The sequence below is a fragment of the Caretta caretta genome, chromosome 7 (assembly GCF_965140235.1).
Source record: "Caretta caretta isolate rCarCar2 chromosome 7, rCarCar1.hap1, whole genome shotgun sequence".
NCBI lineage: Eukaryota > Metazoa > Chordata > Testudines > Cheloniidae > Caretta > Caretta caretta.
In genome coordinates, this window is record NC_134212.1 from 32,327,151 (window position 1) to 32,350,198 (window position 23,048).

At 53.9% G+C, this 23,048-nt stretch overlaps 3 protein-coding genes across 5 annotated transcripts in view; 1 reads left to right on the top strand and 2 right to left on the bottom strand.

Annotated features, from left to right (window-relative positions):
- Nucleotides 1–1,937: 1,937 nt before the first annotated feature.
- On the bottom strand, nt 1,938–11,091 carry VPS51 (VPS51 subunit of GARP complex). The gene is made up of 10 exons (XM_048856113.2): nt 10,823–11,091; nt 9,941–10,070; nt 9,676–9,822; nt 8,816–9,035; nt 7,637–8,378; nt 4,851–5,066; nt 3,762–3,980; nt 3,555–3,676; nt 2,918–3,005; nt 1,938–2,462 (listed from the first exon to the last, which is right to left on the bottom strand). Exons 1-10 carry the CDS (start codon nt 11,036–11,038, stop codon nt 2,202–2,204), a joined length of 2,361 nt encoding a protein of 786 aa, XP_048712070.1. The 5' UTR covers nt 11,039–11,091; the 3' UTR covers nt 1,938–2,201.
- Nucleotides 11,092–11,996: 905 nt separating this feature from the next.
- The window catches only part of LOC125639332 (sororin), a 33,335-nt gene continuing 22,283 nt past the window's right edge, over nt 11,997–23,048 (top strand). The window contains exons 1-3 of one of the 2 annotated variants that reach the window (XM_048856126.2): nt 11,997–12,432; nt 12,861–12,960; nt 22,183–22,292. In XM_048856126.2, the coding sequence (XP_048712083.2) occupies nt 12,199–12,432; nt 12,861–12,960; nt 22,183–22,292 (444 nt within the window). In that variant the 5' untranslated portion in view covers nt 11,997–12,198. Of the gene's footprint in view, nt 12,433–12,860; nt 12,961–20,346; nt 20,518–22,182; nt 22,293–23,048 lie in introns of those variants that run through there. The other variant, XM_048856125.2, reaches the window with a different exon arrangement.
- On the bottom strand, nt 13,578–20,288 carry ZFPL1 (zinc finger protein like 1). Of its 2 annotated transcripts, none has more exons than XM_048856123.2 (8): nt 20,216–20,288; nt 19,820–19,942; nt 19,021–19,132; nt 18,364–18,557; nt 18,002–18,077; nt 17,357–17,542; nt 16,842–16,977; nt 13,578–16,606 (listed from the first exon to the last, which is right to left on the bottom strand). In XM_048856123.2, exons 2-8 carry the CDS (start codon nt 19,919–19,921, stop codon nt 16,417–16,419), a joined length of 996 nt encoding a protein of 331 aa, XP_048712080.2. In that variant the 5' UTR covers nt 19,922–19,942; nt 20,216–20,288; the 3' UTR covers nt 13,578–16,416. The 2 variants fall into 2 exon arrangements, with proteins under 2 accessions (XP_048712080.2, XP_048712079.2); XM_048856122.2 differs by having other exon boundaries at nt 16,842–16,980.

Below are 23,048 nucleotides of genomic sequence, written 5' to 3' on the forward strand. Positions count from 1 at the left end.
TGCAGGCATTTCCCCTCATACATAGCAACCATACTGTGGTCAGCATCTCCATTTCTACAAAAACAGAAGTAAGAGAAAGACAAAGGAAAGTGCAGGGCCATTACTTAATGGAGAAGGAGAGCAAATAACGGCTGGCACAGGGAAGGCTGAAGTGTGTTTAATGCCTTTTTTGCTTCAGTCTTCACTAAAAAGGTTAGTTGGGACCAGATACTTAATAACAGTTACTATTGAAAAGAGGGAGGAAGAACACATTCCAGAATAGGGAAAGAACAGGTTAAAGAATATGTAGCTAAGTTAGATTATTCAAGTCAGCAGGGCCTTCTTAAATGCACCATAGGGTAGTTAAGGAACATGCCGAAGCAATCTGCAAACCAGTCGCGTTTACCTTCAAGAACTCAGGGAGAATGGGTGAGGTCCCAGACAACTGGGGATAACACCTATCTTCCAAAAGGGGGAAAATGGAGGACTTGGGGCATTATAGACCCAGTCTGACTAACTTTGATACCCAGAAAAAGATACAGGCACAAATTATTAGACAATCAGTTTGTAAGCCCCTAGAGGATAATAAAGTTATAAGGAAAAGCCAACGTGGATTTGTCAAGAACAAATCATGCCAAACCAACCTAATTTCCTTCTTTGACAGGATAACTAGCCTAAGGGATAGAGGGGAAGCAGTAGATTTGATATATCTGGACTTGAGTAAAACTTCTGACATAGTCCCACATGACATTCTCATAAGCAAACTAGGAAAATATGAAATTACTAAGTGAAATTACTATAAGATGGGTGCATAACTGGTTGAAACGCTGTTCTCAAAGGGTAGTTATCAACGGTTTGCTGTAAACTGGGAGGACGTATCTAGTGCGGTTCTGCACGGGTCTATCCTGAGTCTGGTACTATTTAATATTTCCATTCATGACTTGGATGATGCAGTAGAAAGTATGCTTATAAAATATCCAGATGACACAAAGCTGAAGAGGGTTGCTAGCACTCTGGAGGACAGGATTAGAATTCAAAATGACCTTGGATGAATTGGTCTGAAATCAATACGATGAAAGTCAATAAAAACCAAGTGCAAAACGCTACACTGGGGAAGGAAAAATCAAACACACAAATACAAAACAGGGAATAACTGGCGAGGCAGAAGTACTGCAGAAAAGGAACTGGAGGGCGACATAGTGGATCTCAAGTTGAATATGATTCAAGGCTGTGATGCTGTTGCAAAACAGCAAACATCATTCTGGGATTTAGTAACAGGAGCGTCATATGTAAGACACAGGATGTAATTGTACTTGCTCTACTTGAGGTGAGAACTCAACTGGAGCCATGTGTTGTTTTGGGCACCACACTTACACGCAAAAGGTTGTTCTAAAGATTAGTTGTTCTCCACGTCCACATAGAGTAGGAAGAAAAGTAAATGGATTAGATTGCAGCCAGGGAGATTCAAGTTAGATATTAGAAAAAACTTTCTAACCCCAACAATAAGCAAGGACTAGAACAGGTTACACAGGGAGCAGGCAGAATCCCCTTATTGGGGTTTTTGATAACATGTTAGACAGACACCTGGCACGGATAGTCAAGGTATACTTGGTTCCTACTCAGTGCAGGGGGATGGACCAGATGAGCTCTTGTGGTCCCTTCCAGTCCTACGTTGCTATGATTCTATAAACCGCACAAAGTGAAACAACAGGAGGGGGAGAAGGGATGATATGGAGAAATGCAGAGAGGCTGTAGCACATGGCAGCTTGCAAAGGCAAAAGCTCTTGCACCCACATCCAGGAAGGACAGAGGAGGAGGCTATTGCTAGATGGGAAGGGAGATTCAGACCCTGCAAGTAACAAGGCACCAAGGAAGCCATACATGACAGGGGGTCTCTGAGATTGAGGCCAGTGGAGGGGAGCTAAACCCAGAGCTTGTAATGAGCAGCAGAGACATGATCAGATCATGGTATGTTTTATTCAGCACATTCCCCTCCCTGTCCAATAAGATCCAGGCTAGCAGTAGTGAGAATATGCACATGGCATTCCCCCTCCCCCCGGTATGTTCACAGGCCATTCTCTGCCATGCTCTCAGGCACTCTTCATAACCATCTGGTATGGGAAAGATCTGGTAGAATGGATGAGTCTGAGGGGGACACGTGTCCACTCCCCGCATAGGAGCAAGCCAGCATCTGCCTTGAGGCTGGGCTGACTCGCCTCATATCAGCCCCTCTCACAGATGACCTCAATGACACTCTGCTCCATGGGCACAGGGTCCAGGCAGCGGTGGGCTGTGCTGCCCACGATTTCATCTAGCAGGAAGTGCACCAGGTTCTCATCGCAGACAAAGCGCCACAGGTAAAGCTGTAGATAGTAGCAGTCCACCTGGATCTGCTGCAGGCCATAGCGCCCAAAGGTCCGCAGCCGCACGCATTCCAGGAAGGTCTTCAGGCTGATCTTGATTATGCCAGTCAGGACGGAGACCTGGGGAGTGGGTGGGGGGGGTCATTCAAGCACTGTCCCTTATGGGCCTGGAGGACACAGAGGGGAAGAATCACCTCCAGGACTCCCTATGTGGCTGAAGTCTCTTGTGGAGGAATGAGGCCAGGTCTGGGCTGCACACCGAGCCGGAGGAGCAAGGGGATCAGTGGCAGCTAGGGAACAGGGAAGTGTGAGTGAACATGGAGTAGGTGTGTGACAGCTCTAGAGGGAAGGGTCCCCAGAGGATGGGGGAGGTGTGTGGGGAGCTCTGTTCCTCCTTTAATGCACTGTGGGGGGTCCCTTGAAGATTAATAGATCCTAAGGCCAGAAGAGACCACTATGATCAGATGGAGTGAGTGTTGGGAGCTGTGTCCCTGCACTGAGGGGGAGCTAGAGTACTGGCTGAGTTTAGGGGGTTCTGATCTGTGGCTCTCCCCCAGGGTGGCAGCTCTGCTCACCTTGTTGAACTCCACGGGGCTGAAGATGTCGATGCGCTCAGAGAACAGCTTCTGAATGTTACTCAGGAGGTTAGTGTCCAGGGGGGCACTGCATGGGAAGGGGGGGGAGGTGAGGCAGAGACAAGGGGTTACACACTCACCAGGAGCCAGGAACCCCACTGCACAGCAGGGGATTGGATCTGGGCAGGACTCCTCACCTGAGGCTGCGTCTGGGAGTAAAACACTGGGTCACAGCCCTCTCCTCTGGGGTGCAGGTAGGAACAGCCGACCTGCCTTCGTGCAGGCCACTCACCCCAACATGTAGCTAGGAGGGTAGACACCTCACTGCAGCTCTGCCAGTGCCCCTCAGTTCTGACCTGCAGCCCCCTAATATCCCAGCCCTGCCGGTGCCCCTTAATCCTGACCAGCAGCCTCCTGCTATCCCAGCCCTGCCGGTGCCCCTCAATCCTGACCCACAGCTTCCTGCTATCCCAGCCCTGCCGGTGCCCCTCAATCCTGACCCACAGCTTCCTGCTTTCCCAGCCCTGCCGGTGCCCCTCAATCCTGACCCACAGCTTCCTGCTTTCCCAGCCCTGCACTCCCCCCGCCAATGCCCCTCAATCCTGACCCACTCCACACCCTGCCGCAGCCCCCTGACCTGGGCGTGTAGCTGGGTGCGTAGCGGCTCTGCTGCCGGGAGCTGCTGTACACGGAGAAAGTCCTCTTGCTGGAGTCGCTGCTCTGGGCCTTGCGGACGCCCTCCTCGTACAGGAGCCCCACCTGCAAGCGGGTAGGCAAGAAGCCTGGGTGAGTGCGGGGTCCCTGGGGGTACAGGAAGCCCTGGATCCTCCTTTCCCCCACTGACCTGCACGTCGATGGAGGTGGTGTCCTCCACCACCCTCTTCATGACGGCCCGCACGTTGCGCGGCTCAATGGTGTTGACCCAGTCGCGTGTCTCCACGCTCTTGCGCAGCATCTGCGAGATGATCAGCCCCTGCACCTTCACGTAGTGATTGAGCAGCCTCTGGGCTGCCTCGCGGGCCTCCGCACACAGGCTGGTAACTGGGGTGATGGGGGAGTGATCCTAGGGAGAGAGAACAGCGGGTCAGTGGTGCCGGACCGGGCATTTTCCCCAGCACCCACTAGCTCCAGGAAGGACAGGCTGCCCCACCCTTCTACACACGTGCCACCCAGCACCACCAGCTCCATGTGGGTCAGGGTCGCTCAGCCTCTCCATCCCACCTCACCCCACTGCTCCTCTGGCTCTGTGTGGGCAGGGGTGCTGCTAGGGATGACATAGGCTTCATTCCCCCCAACTCCCCACCAGTTCTGTGTGGGGCAGGGGCACTCAAGATGGCATGGGCTGCCCCCATCCTACCCTGCCCAGTGCCATCCATACATCGCTTCCCCCCAAGCTGCCCCCATCCCTGATGCTCCCCATGTCCCCACTGCCTGCAGGTGGGGATGGAATCTCAAACCCACTGAAGGAGTGGGGTGGTCAGATCAGCTGGGAACTGACAGGAAACCCTGTGGCATGCAGCAGAGCCAGGGGGGTGCATGCCCACACACTAGATCTCCCACTGCCATCCAGTCTGAATACATATATCCCATCCCTTCCCCTGGGCAGACGATTCCTCAGCCCTGAGGATCCCAGCCCCGGGGATCATCCCCTGGAAATCTGGCTTAGTCACACACTCTGGGGCCACTTCCTAGCATGCTCCTCTTCGGGGAGACTGCCTCCCCCACCCTGTCTAGGTCCATCCTACTAGCCCTTGATGGGAAAGGAGGCCCTGGGGATTGAGGGGCTTTGAACTGAACATGGGGTCCCAGGTGGAGAATCCCCAGAGCCAGACAGACAGGGACACCCCTCCCCCCCATACTGAGGGCCTGGATCCTGGGGGCGGAGACGTATTTCCTCCTTGTTCCTGCGTCCCAGGGGCTGGCACCTACCCACCTGCACTAGGAACTGCTCATCCGTCAGGGTGAGAATGTAGCTGATGGTGGAGGTCTCATAGTCCAGGCAGAGGCGGGAGAGCAGGAGCAGCAGGGCCGGGGGAGTAGAGCCACCCTTGTCCCCCGTGCTCTCACAGAACTGCCGTGCCGTCTGGCAGATGGACTTGATGAAGCCGACGATCAGGCCCTCGCGGACACCCTGACTGCAGAACTCACCCTGGGGGATGAAATGGGGGGAGGGGTTCAGCACTTCCTCTTGCTGCCCAGTAGAGTGGCTCCTCCTGGAGCCAGGCAGCAATTCTGACACCATCTCCCCACTCCATGTCTGCTCCCCCAGATGAAGACTGCCCATGGAATACACCCAGATGACAGACCTGGTGGGGTTGTGGGTGGGGATCAAAGGGCACCAGCAGAAATGTCATAGTGGGAGGAGCCATGGGTTGGGATAAGGGGGAAAGATATAGGGAAAAGTTACAGGGACATAAGACTCGACAGGACCTCCTAGGTTACTGAGTCCAACCCCCGCTATCACAAGCAACCAGGCCATATCGTCCTGGCCACAAACTCCCTTGTAAAATTAGTTGGGCTGTTTTCCCCCCACTCCACCTGCTGGGAGGCTGTTCCAGACCCTTCCTCCTCTGATGGGTAGAAACCTTCTCAATTCCAGCCTCAACCGATTCCTGGCACTTTATCCCCATTTGTTCTTGTGCCAACACTGTCCTTTAGCGCCAATAGCTGTTCTCCCTCCCTAGGGTTTGCCCCTCTGCTGTATGTACAGAAAGCAGTCAGATCCCCTCCTGGCCTTCATCTGACCAGTCTAAACAAGTCCAGCTCTTTCAGTCTCCTAAAATCAGCTCTCCTTTCTCCTCATCAGCCTAGGAACTCTTCTCTGCCCACGGGCCAGTTTGAAAATCTATCTGATAGACGGGGCTTTTCAGTACACCAGATGAAGGCATAGCAAGATCCAATGGTTGGAAGTTGAAGTTAGACAAATGTAATCTTGATATAAAGCAATTTCCTAGCAGGGAGGGTGGGTAAACACTGGAACAGCTCACCAGGGGAGCCGTGGGCTGGCCAACACCTGGAGTCTACTGATAATAGCACATCTTAATTAATTAGCCTCTTACAGTTTGTATGGCAAATTCCACCTTCTCTGTATGTGTGTGTGTGTGTGTATACATATATCTTCTTATTATATGTTCCATTCTATGCATCCGATGAAGTGGGCTGTAGCCCACGAAAGCTCATGTGCAAATAAATTTGTTAGTCTCTAAGGTGCCACAAGTACTCCTGTTTTTTTTTCGGATACAGACTAACACGGCTGCTACTCTGAAACCTAAAGCAAAACTAGATTTCTTTCTAAACTAGATCTCTTTCATGCTTTAATCCAGCATCTGGGGAAAATTCTACAGCCTGTGTGCGTAGGAGAGCACTGCGTGATCATAATGGTCCCTTCTGGTTTTAGAATCTATGAAAGGCCCACATGGCTCTTTAGTTCAGGAGACAAAACACACAGCTGAATTGTGTATCAACATAAAAAGGCACATGTATGGTGTAGTTTCAATTGTACAAAGTCCTTGTGAGGGATGGGACATTCAGAAAGCCACTCTGAAGCCAGTTATGAAGTCAGGGAGGTCCCAGCAGCAGCCAGGAAACCCCTGCAGACTGATACAGAATAGTATCTGCATGGAATACATTATTCCAGAGGTCCCCAAACTGGGAGGCGCGCCCCCACCAGAGGGGCATGGAGGAACCTTCAGGGACAGGGGGCAGCAGAGACTGGGCCAGCCCCAGGGTTGGTGAGGGAGCACCACCCAGCCCCTCCCTGCCCGCAGCTCTGGTCCCATCCCAGCCGCATCCCCGGCTCCCAGCCCTGTGCCTGGCCCTATCCCCAGCCTGGGGGTGGGGTGGGGCTGGGAGCAGAGCCGCACCTGACTGCAGGCTCGGTTGCCAGTCCCCACCACAGCCCCCTATGGCTCCACCCCTGCCCCCAGCCTTGGCAACGGCTCTGTCCCTGGCCCCGCTCCTGGCCCCAGACCCACCCCCAGTTGTGGCCCCAACCTCAGCCCCCTTATCCCTGTCCACATCACTGCCGCACCCCAGCTGCAGCCTCCACTCCCGGCCCCAAAGACAGGGGTAAGGGCGCGACTCTTTTGGGGACCACTGCGTTATTCTGACTCCCTGAAAGGCCCATAGCCAAGGATTAGGTGTTTATGGCCATGTGGTTTAGAGGATAGAGCACTGGGACTCAACAGACCAGGGTTCTATTCCCAGCTCTGCCCCTGGCCTGCTGGGTGACCTTCAGCAACTCACTTCCCTCCCTGTACCAGTGTGTATCTTTGGGGCCATATCCATACATATCCCATGGCATCTGAGTGCCTTACAATCTTCAACGTATCTATCCTCACAATACCCCTATGCAGCAGGCCAGAGCTATTATCCCCCTTATATAAATGGGGAAACCGAGGCACAGAGTGGCTAAGTGACTTGCCCAAGATCACAGAGAAAGCCTGTGGCAGAGCAGGAAATTGAACTTGTCTCCCAAGTCCTAGGCTAGTGCCTGAACCACTGGACCATCCTTTTGAGTTTCCTCATCTCTACAAATTGAGCTGATGATAGCGACTGCCCTTATACAGAGCTTTGAAGATGTCCTGATGAAAAGGGCTAGAAGAGCTAGGGATTGCTGAGGGGCACCAGAACTGTTGGAGAAGAAACTGAATACCCCTGACCCTCAACCTCTAACTCCCATGGTTCACAGTCCCCTCCTCCCCCGCCAGGCAGTGTCACCTTAAAATAGGGCTTGTTGGAGAAGGTGATGTCCTTCGCTGTGAAAAGGTGAACGTAGGTAAGCACTGACTTGATCTGGTTAAGGACAGAGGCCGAGATGGTGCCCAGAAGCTCAGCCAGGTTGGGGCTCTCCTTGCCTGCCAGGCGTGGGGCAGCTAGTGACTGGCGCACATCTGTCAGACAGTCCTGGTAGAAGCTCTGCAGGGCCAGCAGGTACTGGCGGATGCGCTCCTTGGCGGCCCGCACCACAATCTCTGTGCCCTCTGCTGCCACGTTGGAGGCTGGCAGCAGCTTGGCCAGGGCTTGTAGGCGCCGATGGAAGCGATCCAGGGCCCGCACCAGCAGTGAGTTGTCCCCGACCCCTTTCTCCAACTGGATGCGCCGCTCCACCAGGGAGAAGTATGTCTCCATGAGGGAGTTGACGAAGGCCACCAGCTTGTCCTGCGCCATGCGGGTGATGCTCTGCACCCCTTCTCGGCTGACAAAGAGCTCCTGGTAGGAGGCGATCACCAGGCACATGTTGCTGACAAAGATGTTGCAGCCACGGTCGATGAACTCCAGGATGTCAGTGATAGGGGCACCACCTGGCTGCCCCAGCTCTGCTTCTAGGGCCTCCAGCTCAGCCTCCAACCGGCAGCAGGCATGTGAAAGGAACTCGTCACACAGCTCCTCTGCGGGTTCATCCAGCTGCAGCAGCAGTTCCACACACTCAGCCAGGTCCTTTGCCCCAGAGCCCCCGTCCCTACCAAGGAAAGGAGAGGACACTGGAGATGCCAGGGGAGCTGACACATGGACCCCCCCGCTCCCAATGCATCTGCAGCAGGGTTTAAGGGACGGCTATTGGAATTAACAAGAGCATGCAGCTTCTGGACCTGGAATCCAATCCAACTGTCCCAATCGAGGTGATAATTCTGAAACCTGATGATAGACCTCAGTGTTGCTGATTTCCACCATGCGGACACTATTTGTGTTGCCGTTAAGTTTCAGAGTTAACAGCCTGACTGAAATGAATGGGGGAAGTTGGGTGATTAAGTTAATAGATAACCTATCACCCTTTGGATCAGACCATTGCACCCATCTACCCTGGTATCCCTCCCTCTCTGGGTCAGACCAATGCAGCTGTCCCACTTCGTTCTGTGTCTGCTCCCCCAACACTGGATCAGATCCAAGGGCCTGTACCTGAATTTCTCCCGCAGCTTCTGTGCCAGGCTGGCCATGATCTTCTGGCAGTCATCCTGGATGCCCTGGAAGGAGGGCATGTGCTGGTACTGGTGCAGGATAGAGCGGGCTTTGCTGTAGTAGCGCACTGCCTGTCCATAGGCCTCCAGCTCCACACACTTGGTGAGGCGGGCAGGCAGCTCAAAGAGGAACTGCAGCTTGCGCAGGAGCGTGTGGACCCCTGGGATCCAGAGAGACCCTGTTAGAGACAGTGCCAGCATCCCCTAACACGCACCTCCTCCGTATGCCCTTCTCCAGCTGCTCAGGCAGAATGTGGCCCGGAGCTCTTCATGGACCCTCCCACAACCCCTGTTCTATCCTGATTCTTCTGGTCACTGGGTGGTTTCCTGAGCTGCTCTTCCCCCTCCATCAGCTGCCATCTTGGCCCTAGATCAGGGAGACCAGATAACACTGCCCTCCCGAGCTGTGGAGATGAGCAGCCACAGCACTGGCCAAGCAGGGGAATGAACAGTGCAGCTACAGGGCTCTCCCTCCCAGGTTTCCCTCCATGCCTCGTTTCTAGCCTTGGAAGCCCTAGATCCACTCCTGAGTCCCTGCCTCCTGAGAAGAGACTTGGTGTCTTGGCCCAGACAAGGCAGAGGACAGCACACCTGCCACCCTCTCCCAGAATCCTCTCTGCTCTTGAACCTCACATAGGATTTACTGTGTCAGATACAACCGATGAGCTCATCATGCCTCCCCATGCCATCCCTACTGCCCTGGATCAAACCCATGAGCCTATTCAGCCCCATATCCCTACCACCCCAGATCAGACCCTTGGATCTTTCCAGCTGGCTCAGAGGACAGCTTGTGGCCAGTACCCGAGAGCTTGGTGATCTGCTCGTGCTGGTCCTGGAGAGTGCTGCTGATGCAGGCACTGAACTCCGTGATGACAGCCATGTTGGCAGCCAGGCAATCCATCTCGTCCTCCATCTTCTTGAAGTCATTCTTCATCTTGCGGATTGTGTCTGGGGAATAGAAGAATGAAATCAGCCAGGCCCAAAGATTCAGCTGCAATGTTAAGGACACAGGCCCACTCATCCCCCACATCTGGAGGACTGGGATCTGGGCAGCCCTGCATGGTACCTGTGGCTGAGATGAACTTGTTGTAGTTCTCATAGACCAGGGTCTGCATGTCGCTGTCCAGGGCGCGGATCTGCTTTACCATGTCAGTCTCACAGTCCATAAGCTGGGCTAGTGAGCACTCCTTCCGCAGCTAGGGAGAGTAACAGTGAGTGAGGGGCATGGCCAGGGATGCCAGCTCTGCCAGTCCCCTTCAATCCCCACCTGTTTCCCTATTATCCCAACCCTGAGCTTCGCCCTACAATTTTGCCAATTCCCCTCAATACTGATCTGCAGCCCTCTACAATCTCAGGCCTAGACTATGTGCTCTCCCCAGCTCTGCTGGTGCACCTCAAGCCTGACCTGCAGCCCCATCAATCTCAGGCCTGAACTCCCCTACTCTGCTGGTACCCCATATTCATGACCCACAGACCCCCCCGCATATTGGGGGATGGAGGTGCATGGGAGGGAGGAGGGCTCCCCAAGGGAGGCAATAGAAACTGGCAGGGGTTGCAGTACTGAAAGGGGTTTGATAGGCTGGTTTCCCTGAGAGACAGGCTATAAAGTCAACCCCTTTTTGGGAGAATCCCCAGGTGCAGTGGCTGCAGTGACAGGGTCCCTGGGAGTGAAGTGTGGGCGTGTGGAGTCCCGCCGGGGGAGCTACCCCCAGGAGCCTGGGTCCCTAGCAGGGGCAGACCGGGGACTTGAGGGGCGAACCCTGGAGAATCAGTATGGGAGGGGAGGCTCCGCGGGCAGGGTTCGGCGATCCGGGGGCGGGGGGGGGCAAGTCCGGCAGAGGGGTCAGTGTGTGTGGGGGGCTCATTGAGGCATACTGGGGGGAGCGCCTTGGTACGCGGGGTCCCATAGGGACCCCTGGGTCTGAGCACATCCAGCATCAGGGAGCACCTTAGTGAGGAACACTTCCGGGTCGAAGTGCGCCCCATTGATGTCAGTCGGTCCCCCGGGATCCCCGCCTGGGGCCAGGCCGCCCCGAGCCTCCCCCGCCGGGTCCGGCAGCCCGTAGTAGAGCTTCAGCATCCCGTGCGGCCGCCGCTTCCCGCCCGGCGCCTCCGAGCCGGGCTCGGCCGGGCCCGGCAGGGGACCCCCCTGGGGAGCTGACATCTCCCCCGGCCCAGAGCCGCACAGGTTTGTTTGGATGAGGGAAAAAAGACGCTGAGGTCACTTCCGGGATCAGTGACGTTCTGTTGAGAACATCCCCCACCCCACCCCCCCGCTCCCGATGGTGAGGTCATTTCCGGGATCAGTAAAGTTTGTTGAGAGCTTTCACCCTCCATGGCGGTGATGTCACCGCCGGGATCAGTAACGTTCTGTTGAGAGCACTCATCCCCGATGGCCGTGAGGTCACTTCCGGAATCGGTAGCGTTCTGCTGCTTTCACAGACGACGGCCGCTGTCTCGGCAATAAGCCTCTGGCGGCTGGGGCAGCGCAACGGTAACCACGACAAGGCGCCGTTCTGAAGGTGGCGTTTGCAACTGGATGATGTCTTGTCATGAGCCAGTGACATCGTAGGCGCCGCGTGGTTCCCTGAGCCTGTGGCCGCGCCCTGGCGTGCTGCGATGTCACCGTCTGACATCAGCCAGTTCCATACGCACATGAATTAATCAGCCATCTGCCCAGCATTTCCCAGACCATTTTATGATGTCAGCACACAGGTGTGATTTATGACATCTCCTAGTCCTTATTTTGCCACATGACACCTTCAAATGGGTTTATGATGCCATCCTATTATTTCAATTTGTTAGTCTAGTTAATCTGTGCGTCCATCCACAGATCTAACTATCCCCATGCACACTCATCATCTAATCTATCCATCCATCCCTTTCCATACCCATCTAATCTAATGCATCCAATCCATCTATCTACCCATCCATGCCCTCACATACCATCTAATCTATCCATCCATCCCATCGCTATCTAATATTCCCATACATGCTCATCCATCCATCTATACTCTATCATGCATGGGGACAATTAATTTGTTTATCAGTGTGATATCTCAAATTGGGGGTAAGAGTTTATAATGATTCCCCATCCTGTATCCTCTTTTCCCCTCTTCCAGTGTCCACTCATTCAATCTTCTGCAATCCGTTCTCCTAGTCCCTATGGGTGTTCTGCAAACCTTTCTAGAACTCCCAGTTCTTTATGACCTCAGCACCCTGATACATGGATTCTGAACCACTCCTAGCCTGCAGTGAGGTCACGCCATCACTACAAACAGCCTGCAGACTGCCTCCTGGAGCTAAATACCCCCTCCCAGCACCATGGTCAGCATCAGAGTTACCAAGCAGCTGCTCCTTACACCTAACATGGGATGGGGAGGTATGAGCTGGAAGGACTCCTTTGTCACCATCACTTTCCCCAGCAAAGTAATCTTCACCAGTGCCTCCCTCCTGCTGCTGCTGGTTCACATGGGTATCTTCGGAGGAGACCTCTACCACTTCACTGTGACCCAGAAGTTCAATCTCATGAGCTTTCATGGCACCACAGTACTACTGGTAAGGGAGGTTCCCTTGCTCCTTGTGTCTTGCAGCTTGACCTACAGGTTAAGGCACTAGCCAGGTACTTTGGACACCTGCTTTCTACTTGAATCTCTGCCACAGACTGTGACCTCAGGCAAGTCACCTCATCTCTGAAGTGGAGATAACCCATCTCTACTGGACAGGGATCTACAGGCTCTGGCCACTGTCAGACCTTAGGTCCAATCCAGGCTGGTTATTCCTATACCCCTCATACAGTTGAATACTGAGGGATGTCTATAGTATGAGGAGGGCAGCATTAGGACTCCTGGGTTCTAGTCTCAACTCTGGGCAGGAGTAGTAAGACATTTAGGAGGGGAGTGGGTTATAGCAGGTTAGCACTGGGGAGTGACAGATCAGGGAAGGGTCCTGACCATCTCCCTGACCATTTGCATTGGTCTCTACAGGTATCCCATGTGATGAGCTTTTACTGGGCCTTGCTTGCAACATTTTACACCTTGGAGGCCAATGACAAGGTTCTCAGGGGGTTTGCCCTGACCTCACTGGGTAAGTGACTCCAGCCAGATGCCTGAACTGCTGGGTGTTCCCAGCAAGGGCAACAGGGGAAACTCAGCTGAGTCTAACCAGTTTAAGTGGTTGGGGGGAGGGACAGGAGTCAGGACTACTGGGTTCTATCCTCATCTCTAGATGAGAAGTGTGCTCTAGCGGGAGCACCTTCCAAAGCCAGTTTGCAAGGGACATGGCAGCTGGGATTTAGGCTCCTCAGCTCAGGAGGTTTCTGAGCATGACTCAGAACCACACAAGGGCACAGCCGGGGGACCTGTGTGCGTGACCATGAACACGTGGACACTCAGTTATTCTGGGGAGGACTCCAGCTGTTTAGCTGCCCCTCTGGTCCAGCCGCAAAGGGAAGCTGTGATCTCCATTCCCATCCCCTTGACCAGGGCTCTGGCTCTAACCCCTCTAGTGATGAACTTCACCCTCTTCGTGGGCCGCTTCTGCCTGGACTACCTGACTATTGAATACAGGGAGGAGATTTACTGAACCCCATCCTGGCCTTGTCCAAAGCAGCCCTGGAGAGAGACGCACACGCAGCATTCATCCCCAGATCTGTCGGAATTGGGAAGCAGGGAGGAAAGGGGGCAGTAACACACTGCTCAGGCTGTAGCCAAAATCAAGTTTAATAACAATACAGGATATTGCTGTAGTGTTAGCGATGGTGTCATTCATTAGTCATGTCACCTTCCTGGGAGGTGAGAGCAAGGCAGTCATTACAGCCAGGATCTTTCCCCCAACACGCCCAATAGGCACTCAACAACTCAGGTGGCCAACCCTCAGTGGGAGCATTTGATGGCTACAGGGCTCATCCCGTTCCACTGCAGTGGCCCATCACAACCCCTACCCCAACACCCCCCTGACCATAGGGTCATGCTAAAGGGCATGGGCCCAATCCAACCCTCTGGCTCATGCTGGAACTAACCCAAGGGAGGGGAAGAGGTTCTGATTCCACCTCCTCCATCCCCCACCACAAACAGCCCCCATCCTTTGGTGGAAGCCCACAGGACTTATGTTCATAGCTCTCCTTTCCACTGGCAGTGGCTTGTGAGGAAGGTGATATTTTTCCTCTACTCCTTCCAGCCTAAGTCCCATGCCACCTCCCCTACCCCAGGGCTAGCAGAGCCATCAGCAGAAAAGGGTGGGAGCTGAGGAGGTTGCAAAACAGATCCTGACTCAGGCCCAGTCAAAGATCTGGACTCAGAAAAGCAGGGGGATTGGAGGCAATGGTCAGTTTTTGGGCAGAGGGGGTGTGTGGCGTGTGCTGTCTTTGGTCACTGAGGCCACCCCATGCATTTCACACCCTACAGGAAGAACTGTCTCCTATCAACCATTTCAATAAATAGAAGGAAAGCAACCGTATTCAAAGCATGAAACCCCATCCCCACCAGAGCTCTGAAAATCCACAAGCCAGGAAGTCTCTTCCCCTCCCCTTCCCTCCCCTCCATCTTTAAACTCCAGTGCTGACCAGCATGTCCCATCCCCTCCCTAAACTCCAGAACAGGTCAATACTTCACACACAAGTGCCCCTTTCCAGTAGGGGACAGCCCAAAGTACCCATAGCAACAGCTCTGTACAGAGACGGGAGGGACCAGCTTTGGAATTACACACACCCGCCCTCATGGAAAGCAGAGGGACACCAACCCCACCCCATTCTCATTAGTAAAATAATCACACCCAAGAGGACCAGCCAACTCCTTCCCTTTCCCCTGGTATTATGAGATGGGAAGTGAAGGCTCCCCTCAACGGAGATGATGTTAGGGGAAGGGGTTAACGACATCTCATCCCTACAAATAATGCTGGACGTAGGGGGTGGATCTCAGTATTTGCCCTTTGAATTCTAGCAAAGTTAAGGCCCAGGTAGTTACTGATGTGAAAAATTAGAATTGGTGAAAGTAAGTTATATCTCCCCACCCCCCAATATAGCTCAGTAGGAGGGGAGGGTAAATGAGGATGCGACAAGGGGCTGGTTCCTGTCATTTGGTTCAATGAGCTGCATTTGCAAAACTAAAACGTGTGTGTGTGTGGCTGGGAGAGGGTTGGGATCCAGTGTCCATTCCATTTGAACCCCCAAAGGATGTGTGGGAGAAGGGGGATGATGGAAGATTATGTACCACTCCCATTCACAGCAAAGCAGAAGGGTAGTTTTATGTGGGGTCTGTGGGTGGGGCTGAAATCCTGCCCCATCCCCAGGCAGGAAAGGAGGTTTATGTTGGAACAGGCCTCCCCCAAAAAGTCCCAGCAGCTGGCTGTGTCAAACAGATCCTCTGTCTCCCATCTAGTTGAGACCAGGAAAATAATGACACCTCCCTCTTCAGGGCAAAGGCGTTTTGGAGACAAGGGTGAATAAAGCACAAGGTGGCTTAACATAGCAGATGGGCTTAGAATCAGAGCGCTCTGCAGCGCTTTGAGGATACAGGAATGGGTCCATCAAATATGGGATGGGTTTTACAAGGCACCTCTGAGGAAGCAGAGTCTGCCCAGGATTGGAGAATGGGAAAGGGGAACAAAAGAGCCCTGAACCCTTTCAAACACCTGCATTCAAACAACTGTATTCTCACCCACTGAGACAATCTGGGCTGGCAAGTTCCAAGTGACAGACAGTTGAGAGGCTCCTAGGGGAAGGGCATTGAAGCCCAAGGTTTAAGGAGCCAGATGCCAGTTTCAGGGGGGCAGGGCTGTAATGCCAAGGAGTTCACGCTTCCAAGAAGGTGTGGGACATTTGCCCTTCAGTGCTGCTAACATCAGCTCTTCTGCAGGCAGGAATGGAAATGCCCAATTTCCCTGCACACACCCCACCAGCAGCATTGCTAGTTACAGAGTGGGGAAACTGAGGCATGGGGCAGGGAAGTGACTCACCTGAGATTGCGCAATGGGGTCAGCAGCAGTGGGAACAGAACTCAGGAATTCTGGCTCCCAATTTCCCTGCTCTGACCAATAAATCCTTGTGGGCTGGCAACGGAACCCAGGAGTCCAGGCTTCCATTCCTGTGCTGTCTCTCACTTGCCCCAGTCCTTGGACACTCGTACTAGCAGCACAAGCCCTCCCCGATCACCAGTGCTTGACGCTTTCCTCTTTCCTGGCCCACTCCAAAGCTGAACAGCTATAGTGGCTGATTCTCAGCTGGAGCACTCAGCGACTAGAGAGCTCATTCCAGCCCACCTCGGGGGGCCCAATCCGTAGCTGTACAAGTCTCCCCTTTCCTCCCAATCCTGCTCTGCCCACCCCACCTAGAGAGATGAGTCTCATTTTTAAAAGAGGCCAAAGTCACTTCACACCCCCCTCACCAGTTTCACGTTTTGACTCTCAGCTGAGCTGACCCAGCAGTGTCCTGGCTGGAGGCTTCCCCTGGTACTCCCCCCGGAGCCCCACTTGCAGCTGCCAGCCCCCAGCACCCCTGCCTTGGCAGGCCAGTCTTGGTGCCCAGGGAGGAGCCACCAGCTTGGTTCATTCCTGGCCCACCCGGATGTGGGGGTTGAACATGGGGTCCAGGTTGGGGTCATTGTCGGCCGAGGCCCGGCCCAGCTTTGACATGATGATGATCAGGGTTAGGAAGCCGATGCCGCCAATCAGGAGGATGATGACAAACCGCTGCATCAGGGATCTTGGCTGCCGCTTCTTGGACCCAGAGCGATTCCTGCCAGGGGACTTGTTATTAGCATGACAGTAGCAGTGCCCAGAGGCCCAAAGCGACATCAGGGGCACATCAGGGCATGTGCATCATTAGCAGTATTATGGTAGCGCCTAAAGACCGCAAATAAGATCGGGGGCACATTAGCAGTATTACGGTAATAGCTACAGGTGCCAACCGAGATTGCGACCCTATCATGGATGTGCACTGGTTTCCTCCCACCCCACCACTGATCACTTACTTCAGAAGCTGTGCGAACCAACTGAGCGTTGGCCGCCGGCGGTACTTGTCCTCATCACAGTCGATTTGGGTGCTGGATGCTCTGCCACTGCCACCCCCACCCTCCCGGGTGTCATAGACCTTCCGTGGTGTAGAGGCTGCTGAGGAGATGGGGAGTGTAGGAGCTTAGCAGAGAGCCATTGGCACCAGGAAAGGAGAAAGTGGTGGTGGGGGGGGTACAGGCACCCCCCTAACCTTATTGTCCCCCCTTCTGCCACAGCTAGGCAATCCATACACCTGTTCTTCCCCAGCCCTGTTGGCTGTGGTTGACCCAGACTCCTTTGCCCCTGAGTTATCTTGTCCACTAAGTGGGCTCCTGATCCAGACAGGAGTGAATGGAAACAGCCTAAGGGACATGAGACACACAACCGCTACCCCACTCAGAAGGTAGCCACTGGGTCCTCACTTCTTAGGGGCTATGTTCCACTGATTCGTAATCCCCCCACCGCCGCAGGAGATGACAACAATGCTGCTCACCTGCATTGATGGTGATGGTCTCATTACTAGCATTCCCCATGTCGATGACTGAATGCTCCTCCTTCACGCCCCCATTGTTCACGCCCTGCTGCTGCTGTGGGGAAGAGAGGCCGGGCGGAGCACTGTAGGAATAGGCCGACATGACACTTTGCTGGATGGTCTCCTCTGAGCTGGGGTCTGCAGTTGCTGCCAAGAAAGGAGGTAACAAAATGAATCCTGTGTGGAATGGGGCAGCCTAAGACAGCTGGCTTCCATCTACAAAGCCGGGACAGCAAACTGTGACCCACTTGCTCCATGGATCTCTGTGTCAGGGGCCCAACTAGAAGTGATGCCCTAGAACTGAAAAGTCTCATATCCCATTCCTTGATCCCTGAAAGCCAGCCAGTCTTCCCCTCCCATCACCTTAGAAGAGAGAGCAGATGAAATTGGACCCCTTGGTCTCATCCCAGGCAGCAGGGAGGTGGGGATTCTGGGCTACACGTGACCACTGGTCTGATCCAGTGTGGAAGGAGGGGATAGCAGACTAGGTGGGCCCCTAGGTCTGATCTAGTGTGGTGAGGGTGGGGGAGGTGGATACTGGGCTAGATGGGCCCTGTGCAGGCATCAGTGGAGCCATTCCCATGCCCATAGCCCAGCAGCACTTACCAGAGAAGCTAGACCAGTCAGTGTAATCTGTGGTATCAGGCGACTCTGTCTCTTGTATGGTATCAGCCTCATCAATCTGAAGAGAACAGAAGAAAACTGCGTCAGACCTTAGACACCAAAGCAAACTCTGCCCCATCAGCTCAGCCAATCCCAGATAGTGGTTGCTGCTCAAGCCGGAAGCTAGATCAAAGTGTCCCCTCTGCCGCATCCCCCAAGAGGGGAAAGGCCCCTACTCTGTTTCCCATCTCCGGCTGGTACATTAACAGCAGTATCTGTCTAGCTTGGCTGTCCTCTTGGCTCCCATCTTGCAAACCCTCAGAGAGCCCCAAAACAAGAGGATAGTCTCATGGGTAATCTCTTACCAGTGGCAGCCCAAGCCCGGCCCGAGCCCAGTTCACAGTCAACAGTTTCTCTCGCAGCACTGAGGCCACCGGACTGACCAGGTTGGCTGGGGGGAAGATAGGACCCTTGCAGCTGGGACACTGGTAGCCAGCTGGGGCCGTGTTCTTTGGGAGCTGGTTTGCCATCTCGTTGAGACATGACCAGTGAAACAGATCTGCAAAGGTGAAGAGCATGGAATGTCTTTAAGTGAAGGGTCTAGATCAGTTACTCCCCTAGTCAGATCTACTTCACAAACATCTCCCCTTCCATTAGTCCCCAGGGGCAGCACAGCTGCTGGAAAGTAAGCTGGAGACCATTCTGCCATAGACATTGTATTCATCCACTCAGTTCTCATAAGTGTAGGGGCTTTATTCCCACTTTCAGAGGCCAGCTGGCTCTTATGTGGGGTAAAGGGGTGGAGGAATCTGTGTGTAGAGATACCCAGTCTGATGAAGAAACTACAAAGACAGAATAAACAGGGTGCCATTTTGGCAATCATTTTTCTGACCCAAGTTTTATATTTGCTTTTAAAAAAAACTAAATCAGGCTTTGGTGGCCAGGACTGTCACTTGCTAATGAAAAGAAAACGAAGCAAAGCTCTTGAAATGCTCCCAAAGCCATGGCTAAAAGTACCTCACCATAACACACAAGCCGGGCAGTATCTTTGGTGGACAGGAGGGTGTTGCAAAGACGACAGTTGGGGTTGTAATCACTGTCCTGAAGCCACTGGAGATAGGACTGAACAATGCACTGGAAGATACAGGAAGTTAGTGACAGAAAGCCCATGGTATGGGTGAGGTAGGATTGCAATTGGAGGGGCAGCACAAGAAAAGACTTTACATTTTAAGGCCTAAAGGGACCATTATGTTAGTTGAGTCTGAACTCCTGCCTAGTACAAATCACAGAATCTCACCCAGTGATTCCTGCATCAAGCCCATAACCTGTGTCTGAGCTGGAATATCTCTTGTAGAAAGATGTCCACTTATGACTTAAAGATTGCAACGGACAGAAAATTCATCATATCCCTAGGTATGAAGCATTTGTAGATGGGAACGTCCAATGAGGTCTATGCTAACAGGCCCCTGGACAGAATTGTGGAAGTATCAGAGGAAATATGAGGAAGGTGTCCATTGCTGGATATTAACAGGATGTGCCGTTCCAGGAGTCATGACACAGGATAGAGGAACACTGATAACCAAGAACTCAGGTTGGGGGCAGGGGAGAGGGTTGTTGAGCAAAGAGGACTTTCATATTTGATCCAGGTTGGCAGCAATTGAACCAGTGTCCAAGAGGGGAAAGCCCCGTATCCCATTCCCCACCCTCCTGAGCTAGCTGGTCCCCCCTTCCTGGGGCCAGATTATAGCTGAAGCCCTAGAAACTCCCATTCCCCTGAGATGCCATTGCTCAGCAGCCAGACTGGAGCTGGAGTCCAGTTACCTTGGAATGGTTTGCGACGAGGCAGCTCTCACAGACATTCACTCGGTGCTCAAAACAGAAAAGGTTGGTGACTTTCCTTTTGGGGCATTTACACAGCCCCATGGTGCTTCACTGATGACACAGCTGGAGAGAAAGCGTACTGAGCAAAATCAAAGCCCAGATCGACCCCACTCCCGTCCCAGCGCTGGGACAGAACCCAGGAGTCCTGGGTCCCAATTCCCACCCCAACCACTAGACCCCACTCCCCTCTCGGCTCCAGGAGTCCTGTCTCCCAGTCCCCCCCGCCCCTGCTCTAACCGACAAACCCCACTCCCCTCCCCAGTGCCAGGGAGGGAACCCAGGAGTCCTGGCTCCCAGCCCCGCTTTGCCCCTCCATAGGGTCCCCCTGACACTCACAGGCTCCTATTGAAGCTGAGTCCGCTGTTGCCACGTCTCTTCCGGGTAGGACGCAGCTTGATGACGTTACGACCTGAGACACTCCCCGCAGCTCGGCGCTCTCAGGGAGAGATCGGGTTCGAAGGCTCGCGAGAAGTAGCTGCCGCGTCACTTCTACTCTAGCGGCGGGTGATTCGAACGGGGCTTGGTGGCGGGTTCCATCCCGCTCGGCGCGGAGCGGACAGGCCCACGGATGGCGGGCGGGGGCCAGAGGCGGACCCGGTCTGCGGGCGCGGCCCCAGCGGGGAGCGGAGCCCGCGGGGGTGAGTGCGGCCCGGGGGTCACCCTGGGCGGGGAGGGGTCTGTGCCGGGGGTCTCTGGGGGGCCCTTGGGGGCTACGTGCGGGGGGCGGGGTCTCTGGGGGGCCCTTGGGGGCTACGTGCGGGGGGCGGGGGTCTCTGGGGGGCCCTTGGGGGCTACGTGCGGGGGGCGGGGGTCTCTGGGGGGCACTTGGCGTCTACGGGCGGGGGTCTCTGGGGGCACTGAGTGCGCGGGGGGCGGGGTCTCTGGAGGTGCGGTGGGTACGGGGGGGTACGCTGGGGGGCGGGTCTCTGGGGGGCGGTGGGTACGAGGGGGTACGCTGGGGGTGGGTCTCTGGGGGGGGCGGTGGGTACGAGGGGGGTACGCTGGGGGTGGGTCTCTGGGGGGGCGGTGGGTACGAGGGGGGTACGCTGGGGGTGGGTCTCTGGGGGGGCGGTGGTATCAGATGTTTCCCTCAGGTGGGGTCTGGGGCAGTAATTTCTCTAAGGGGGATTCCAGGAGGAGCAGGATACAAGGAAGAATCATAGAATATCAGGGTTGGAAGGGACCTCAGGAGGTCATCTAGTCTAACTCCTTGCTCAAAGCAGGACCAATCCCCAACTAAATCATCCTAGCCAGGGCTTTGTCAAGCCGGGCCTTAAAAACCTCTAAGGAAGGAGATTCCATCACCTCCCTATGTAACCCATTCCAGTGCTTCACCACCCTCCTAGTGAAATAGTGTTTCCTAATATCCAACCTAGACCTTCCCCACTGCAACTTGAGACCATTACTCCTTGTTCTGTCATCTGCCACCACTGAGAACAGCCAAGCTCTATCCTCTTTGGAACCCCCTTTCAGGTAGTTGAAGGCTGCTATCAAATCCCTCCTCATTCTTCTCTTCTGCAGACTAAACAAGCCCTATTCCCTCAGCCTCTCCTCTTAAGTCATGTGCCCCAGCCCCGTGATCATTTTCGTTGCCCTCTGCTGGGGACTCTCTAATTTGTCCACATCCTTTCTGTAGTGGGGGGCCCAAAACTGGACACAGTATTCTAGGTGTGGCCTCACCAGTGCCGAATAGAGGGGAATAATCACTTCCCTCTATCTGCTGGCAATGCTCCTACAAATGCAGCCCAATATGCCATTAGCCTGCTTGGCAACAAGGGTACACTGCTGACTCATATCCAGCTTCTTATTCACTGTAATCCCCAAGTCCTTTTTTGCAGAACTGCTGCTTAGCCAGTCGGTCCCCAGCCTGTAGCGGTGCATGGGATTCCTCTCCATGGGAGCAGCGTGTGGAGGAACATTTGTTGGAGTACTGATGGGGGCTTGGGGAGCAGGGTATGAGGAGAAGGTGTTGCTCCCTGTGGATGCAGGATTTGTGGGCATGTTTCCTGAGGTTTGGGAGGGGGGTCCTCAGAGAATCAGGATGTGGGGAGGGGTCCCACTGGAGGAGCAGGGTGCATGGGAATGTCTCCCTCAGGTTGGAGAATTCCTTGGGGTAGGATGCAGGACTGGAGGGTATTTCACAGCTTCCTAGCATCTTACGCCTATGAAAAGGCGAACACCAGGAGATAGGAAAGTACTGAGAGGCAGTTAAATGTCCCCACATTGGTAGTTTGGATGAAGGGGCTTCCCCATGCGGTGGGAACAATCAACTTTCAAACTTTTCCTCTCTCTCTCACTTTCAGACACTGTCTCCCCTCCTCTGAGGCGCAGGTCCGAGAGGATTTCAGGGTCTCCTACCAGGCGTGCCCCCCAGAGGAAACCTTTGGTGGAGAAGAAGATGGTGGGGAGCCCAGTGAGTAGTAATGCATCCGTTAGTACCAAATGTTCCAAAATCCAGCTGTGGGAGGGTTTGGAATAGGTTATACGAACCCTGAAAAGCTAGATTTTTCCATTCTGGAGAACTCAACAGGCTGTCAACCTTAAAAGTCATCCTGAGTTGTGCCCTCAGTCTAGAAGCATCCCCCACGCAGAAGTCCTTTGGTGCTCTGATATTATTTGCTCACCCAAGGCACTTTCCAGTCTGGACTGTTCCTTGCTTGTTTGGATTGTGAGCTCTGCAGGGCAGGTGTCTTACTCAAGTGGTTTGTTTGTACAGTGATGAATCTGCTCCTTATTATTGCAAAGCAAAGAGCTGCAAACTTGCTCTATGTGCAAAGGACAAGACATATCCTTGGCCATCTGAGGAAAAGGGATTTAACTGCAGCATCCCTTTTTTAAAAAAAAAAAAAATGGATTGGGCAGATGCGCAAAAAGTGCAGTGCTTGGCAGTATGAAGGCTGTCTAAAGTGTAAGCTCTTTGCACGCTATTGCCACTTCATAAATAATGCACCTGGATGTGGGTTTAATTGTTGGCACTTTAGAAACCACGTATAATAGTCATGACTAACTAGAAGCTTCTCCCGTCTGAAAGCCACTCAGTGGCCTGTGTGAGTCAATTGGGTTTCTTAGTTCACAAATACTTATATTGTTTAACTGACTTACTCGTTGGCAGCCTTGACAGAGAATGGAACGGGCTGCAGATGCTGAACTCTTCTTCACTAGAGAAGAG